This window comes from Myotis brandtii, unplaced genomic scaffold (assembly GCF_000412655.1).
Source record: "Myotis brandtii unplaced genomic scaffold, ASM41265v1 scaffold303, whole genome shotgun sequence".
NCBI classification, from domain to species: domain Eukaryota; kingdom Metazoa; phylum Chordata; class Mammalia; order Chiroptera; family Vespertilionidae; genus Myotis; species Myotis brandtii.
The window spans coordinates 3655816-3662318 of record NW_005361573.1 but is presented as its reverse complement, the minus strand read 5'-3'; the positions used below and the strand labels follow the sequence as shown (position 1 = coordinate 3662318).

Below are 6503 nucleotides of genomic sequence, written 5' to 3'. Positions count from 1 at the left end.
GCACCCTCGGATGGGAGAGAGGGAAGGAGAACGACTTGGGGAGCGGTTTTGCTCCTTGGAGCACTGGGTGAAGATTGTTTGGGGCTGGCAGGCGGGGGCGGAGCCACGGACAGGCTCTGCCACCGGGAATCCACCAATCACACCGCAGGAATGGGCGAGCGGCTCTAGCGTGTCTTCTGATTGGCTCAGACCTCCCGCCTCGGTGTATATAAGTCTCCCTCACTGCAGCCCAGGGCTTAGTTGGTAAGACAGCCAACTCCAGAGTGTGAGGGGAGAGAGAGACTTTTTTCAAAAAGATATAGGTGGGCCTTCCTTCGGCTTCTGGATGGTGCGCGGGCTGCAGTGCCCCTGGCCGGCCTCCGCCTGAAGCTCTGAGATAGAGTCCCTTCGTGAAGCAAGGAACGTTGTGGTTCACAGGTGGTCAACGAGGGACGTCAGATGCTCCTGGGAGCGGTAGGCCGTTTCTAACAGGAACCGGAGAGAGAGAGTCACTTGATCCTCAATTGCACCCCCCCTTCCACCCACCCCCAGGACCCGCTCCCTTACACCTGCATCGCCTTCGCCGCGGGGGCTTTCCCGGGTCGGGTTGCGGCCGCGGCCACCCCTGAGGTCTCTACTGTTTCTTCCTGACCTCACCAAACAACCATGTCATCAGAGTCCAGCCAGGAGCGGAAGCGCAAAGTGATTCCAAGTGATGAGGCTCCAGCGGAAGGGAAGCGGAAGCGGAAGCGTTCTGACCCTGAGCAGGAAGGCAAATACTACGGTGAGGAGGCTGAGGTGGACCTGCGGGACCCTGGGAGAGACTATGAGCTGTACAAGTACACGTGCCAGGAGTTGCAGCGACTCATGGCCGAGATCCAGGACCTGAAGAGCCGGGGAGGCAAGGATGCGGTAAGGAGTGGACTAGGCAAATATGAACCTGGTGGGTCCGCACGGATGCACCTGTTTCGCACTCACCAGAGAGAGCCCATCCTGACCTTGGCCTCCTGTCCTAGCCGTGAATAGGTCGTTGGGGCCTGGGCGCTCTAGGGACCTGTCTATTAATTTATTGGAACTTCTCATCACCATCCACTCACAATGACAGTAATGAAAATACAGGATAATGAATTTTTTCCATAAGTATAATTTGATAATTTATCCAAATGTGTATTAAGTGCTAAGTATTTTTTAAAAAATATATATTTTTATTGATTTCAGAGAGGAAGGGAGAGGGAGAGAGACATAGAAACATCAATGAGGAGAGAGAATCATCGATTGGCTGCCTCCTGCATGCCCCCCACTGGGGATCGAGCCCGCAACTCCGGGCATGTGCCCTTGACTGGAATCGAACCCGGGACTCCTTGGTCCGCAGGCCTGTGCTCTATCCACTGAGCCAAACCAGCCAGGGTTAAGGGCTAAGTATTTTGCTAGGTGTTGAGAAATGACATGTAAATACCCTTGCTGTTATAAGGGTGGGTATGTACAAGGAAATCAGAACAAAAATTAAATTATTACTACTAAATGAATAAACCAGGCTTTTGGACAGAGAAACTAAACAGTGTGACTATAAACTAGATGAATAAGTTCAAAACAAAACAACCCATATTTTGCCAGGAATCTCATGTGCTTACACTGGCCAATGTTATTAAAATTATTATATTTTAGCTCTTAAAGAGAGTTAAATTTTACAGCTATAATTCTATTTTCATTTAAATTATTCTGAAATGCTGTTTACAGAGGTAAAATTGTATGGCAAGATTTTGGATCTCTTGTGTGCGATATGTTAGGCCAGATTTTTTGTGCGTTGGCTGCACTTGCTCCCTATTCAATTCCTGTTAACTTTGGTCCAACCAGAAATGGCTTTTTGCCCTGAGAACCTTACGCCCTTCCCTTGTACAATCATTCTTTCCTTTCTCTCTGACTCTTCTCATGATTCTGCCTCCTCCCATGGTCTTATTTTGGAGCCGAAGGAAGCGAGCCAGTGCCCGCTTCTTGCGGTGTTTACCAGCTTTTCTTTGCCCGCAGGCAGTTGAGATTGAAGATCGCAGGATCCAGAGCTGTGTACATTTCATGACTCTAAAGAAGCTTAACCGATTAGCCCACATCAGATTGAAGAAAGGACGAGATCAGACCCATGAGGTAGGAGTTGAGAGGTTTAACCCTCCTTCTCCTCCCTCCTCCCCATCCCCTTCTCAGTGCCCTTTACCCCTTTTTCTGAGTTGGCTGCCACTCTGCTCTGCCCCGCCCCACCCTGACTTGCCCCTCTCACCTCTGACCTTGTCCTCTTTTCAGGCCAAGCAGAAAGTAGACGCCTGTCACCTGCAGCTCCAGAACCTGTTGTATGAGGTGATGCACCTGCAGAAGGAGATCACTAAATGTCTGGAGTTCAAGTGAGTTTTGGAGGCCAGGGCTTCGGCAAGATGGTCTGTTAGTAACTGCCTTTTCCCGAATAGCTCTGTGTGTGCTAGTCTCTTCAAAAAGAAATCAGATGATTGTGGAGACCGTAGGACCTGGGAGAAGGGTGAATAGATGACTTTGAGTGGGAAGGTTGGAGGCAATAGTTTTAGGCTGCGCAAAGAAACTCCGAAGCCTGTCTGACCATTTTGAGTTTTGAGCTCTGCACCTGGTCAGAGCAGTTGTCTCTCCCTAGTAGGGGCCTTTGCATTCATTACCAGTTTGATTTCTGAGCAGCCTTGTGTGGGGGCAGCTCACCTCCAGTCATGTCCTTTTATTTATTTATTTATTTATTTTTAAATATATTTTTATTGATATTTTACAGAGAGAAAGGGAGAGGGATGGAGAGTTAGAAACATCGATGAGAGAGAAACATCGACCAGCTGCCTCCTGCACACCTCATACTGGGGGTGTGCCTGCAACCAAGGTATATGCCCTTGACCGGTATCAAACCTGGGACCCTTCAGTCTGCAGGCCGACGCTCTATCCACCGAGCCAAACCGGTTTTGGCCAGTCATGTCCTTTTAACCTTTTGGCCCAGTTTTCATCTCTAAGTTCCAGCAGTTGATTTTTGCAAACCGGGATTTCTTGCTGCTTAGCTGCCTTTGGTGAACAAATAAGAATTTGCAGTGTTCTTTCTAAAATGTAATAATGCCCCTTGGCAAATCCAAGGTGAGAGATGAGAGGGTAGGAAGGAGTAGAAGAGAAGGGAGCATGTTCTTGCTTGGTCAGACCCGTTTGTGCCAACTGAAAGGTGTTATTTGTAATAAACTTGCGGTGAGTGGGCACATTAGACATTGGGTCTAGTTTATTTTTAATAATGATGATGATTTTTGAGGAATCTTTATCTGCTCCACAAATTCATCACATAGTAATACTTAAATACTAATAGAGGTGAAATCCACATCAGGTCTGAGTAGTATTGTACCATTGCCACTTTCCTGGTTTTGACTTGGTACTGTTTAGATAAGATTGTTATTGGAGGGGAAGGGTATGTGGAGGAAATATACCCTCACTCCAGGTATAAAAACAAAGGGGAAAAGAATGCGATGCCCAGCCCGTAACCATTGCTCAGATGGAAGCTGATAAACCCAAAATGCAGTGGAACTAGGCCCATGGAGAGCCAGTGGCCCTGGAGTGAGGCATGTCCCTGCGTAGCTATAGACCTGGGCAAAGTGGGTGTACATGGGGAGGAACTGGGAGCCTGCTTAAGCCACAGTTTGGGTGCCTAAGAACGGCAATTTGACATTTGTTTTTGTCTATAGGTCAAAGCATGAAGAAATTGATCTGGTCAGTGTAGAGGAGTTTTATCAAGAGGCTCCTCCAGATATCAGCAAGGCTGAGATCACCATGGGAGACCCTCACCAGCAAACCCTTGCACGTCTGGACTGGGAGCTGGAGCAGCGGAAAAGGTGGCTTTCCTCTTCCTGACCTTGTTAACCTGTGCAGACAAGGCCCTTTAACCATGAGGATAGTACTTTGTTATGATCCACAGACAGCAACGCTCTGTGCAACCGGCAGAATAGTCTCTAAGACCAAACCCCATTTTGTGATTAATGCACACCTGTTAGTTCAAATTTGGCCAACTGCATCATAAGTGGGGTTGGAATCGGTTAAGGCTGTTAACGGAAAGTTGGAGTAATCTTTCTTTTAAAATTTTAACACCTGAGACCTAAATACCTTTTGTACCATAAATCTAATTTTGATTTTGTCCTTTTCCCCTGTGGTTCTTTTAAGGCTTTGCAAACATCATTTTAGAAGGTTGTACGATATTTCACGTATAGACAAATTGTAACTCACATAATCGTTCCCTGATTGGATTGGACTGTTTTTCTTTGGAGAAGCAGCTGTTTTTATCCCTTGCCTTTTTCCGTTATTGAATGTATTCTGTGCCTTTGGTCCATGTTATGAATTTAATAAGTACTAAGTCTGATTCTTAGGGATTGGTGTCAATTTTTAGCAGATGGGCCTGTCACTCCCCTGTGCTCCTGGCACAGGCTAAACCAGGGGTGGGCAAACTTTTTGACTCAAGGGCCACGGATTGGTGTCAATTTTTAGCAGATGGGCCTGGCACTCCCCTGTGCTCCCGGCACAGGCTAAACTGTAAGTGTTGTATTCCTGTGGCTCTGGTCTGGAAGCCTGCCCCGCCCGGCCCCACTCAAGCCAATCTATGGCCTCATTTGGGTCCTGTAGCTATTAGGTCCACATGTTTGTGAAAGTTTGGGTCTTGCCACTAGAGGCAAGAAATGGAGCAGATGATGACAAGGGGTATTCCCTAGAGGTTATGGACAGAGCCTTTGGGGCCAGACAGGCATGGATTCAAAGCCTAGCTCCGTGCTTGCTCTTTCCTGGATGACCTTGGGCAAGTTATCTACCTCCCTGAGCCTTCATGTCCTCTGGGGATAAGAAAAGATCCTATCTTCCAGGGTTGTTGTTCTTGTTTTTTGTTTGCTTGTTTTTAACATACACAAGGTTTTTATTTTTTCATTTTTCTAAATATATTTTTATTGATTTTCAGAGAAGAAGAGAAAGGGAGAGAGAGATAGAAACATAAATGATGAGAATCATTGATCGGCTGCACGCCCCCTACTGGGGATCAAGCCCACAACCCGGGCATGTGTCCTGACTGGGAATTGAACCATGACCTTCTGGTTCATAGGTCAACACTCAACCACTGAACCACACCAGCAGGTTCTAACAGGGTTTTTATAAAGATTAAATGCAGTAATGTTTGTAAAGAGTTCTTCAAAGTGCCAGGCATATAGTATGTGCTAGGGAAACACTGGTTCATCCCAGCTGCTTTTATTAGGGGGATTCTGACAGTGAACAGCATGTCAGGATATCCCTGGAGAGCATCTAGGGACAGTGCTCTGTCCTTTCCCCACAGGTTGGCGGAGAAGTACCGAGAGTCCCTCTCCAACAAGGAGAAGATCCTTAAGGAGATTGAAGTGAAGAAGGAATACCTGAGCAGCCTCCAGCCTCGCCTGAACAGCATCATGCAGGTGAGGGCCTTCCCCCAAACACTCACCCCATCAGCCTCTGCTTTGCCTCCACAGAAGAACCAGGGAGACCCTGCTGACTCGAGCCGTCAGCAGCCATGTCTGCCTTTGGCTTTTGCCAGGTGTGTTACCCTAACCTGAGTTAGAGTACAGTTCGAGGATGATCCTGGGTAGAAGAAAAGCTGGCCAGGTGGACTCAGGGACATATACACAAGTTTACTTGGGGTGCTTTCTTTTTGTTTGTTTGTTTGTTCATCCTCACCCGAGGATATATTTTCCATGGATTTTTAGAGAGAGTTGAAGGGAGGGAAGAGGAGAAAGAGGGAGAGAGAGAGAGAAACATGAATGTGAAAGAGATACATCGATTGATTGCCTCCCATATGCTTCCCAACTGGGGCCAGGGATCTAACCCAGGTACGTGCCCTGACCCAGAATCGAACACAAGACCCTCATCAATGTGAAAGAGATACATCGATTGGTTGCCTCCCAAATGCTTCCCAACTGGGGCCAGGGATCTAACCCAGGTACGTGCCCTGACCCAGAATCGAACACAAGACCCTTGGGTGCATAGGCCAACACTCCAGCCACTGGCCAGGGTTATCCCAAAGCCTTATCCCGGTAAAACACGTTTTTTAAAAAATATATTTTTTTTTTTATTGATTTTTAGAGAGAGAGGAAGGGAGAGGGAGAGAGAGAAAAACATAAAAACATCAATGTAAGAGAGAAACATTGATCAGCTGCCTCCTGCACCCCCTGACCAGAAACTGAACTGGCCACCTTTCGGTGCACGCTTTGACCAACCAACTGAGCCACACCGACCAGGCCCACTTTTGCAAACTCTTTAGTTTACCCCCTACATGGTCTTAACCAGCCCCCGAAGTTATAGGTGCCTAAGTGTGCTTGTGGATATCTGTTAGATCCCCCTGATTGTACCTCAGGGGAAGATTTTTAGTAGATTTACGCACTGTGAAAACATGACTCATATTTGAAAGCCATTAGGTACCCTAGGAGGAAAAGTCCCCACTTTACCTGTAAACTGTAATGTCTTTCTATATAGGTGACCTGATTTTG

The 6503-nt window shown here is 47.2% G+C and overlaps 1 protein-coding gene across 4 annotated transcripts in view; it reads left to right on the top strand.

The window, feature by feature from the left end:
* The window catches only part of THOC5 (THO complex 5), a 32523-nt gene that overhangs the window by 5813 nt on the left and 20207 nt on the right, over positions 1-6503 (top strand). For 2 of the 4 annotated variants that reach the window (XM_014542511.1, XM_014542509.1), the window contains exons 1-5: positions 530-891; positions 2005-2118; positions 2272-2369; positions 3699-3845; positions 5321-5435. In XM_014542511.1, coding sequence (XP_014397997.1) covers positions 646-891; positions 2005-2118; positions 2272-2369; positions 3699-3845; positions 5321-5435 — 720 coding nt within the window. In that variant the 5' untranslated portion in view covers positions 530-645. Of the gene's footprint in view, positions 1-529; positions 892-2004; positions 2119-2271; positions 2370-3698; positions 3846-5320; positions 5436-6503 lie in introns of those variants that run through there. The other 2 variants (XM_014542510.1, XM_014542512.1) reach the window with 2 other exon arrangements.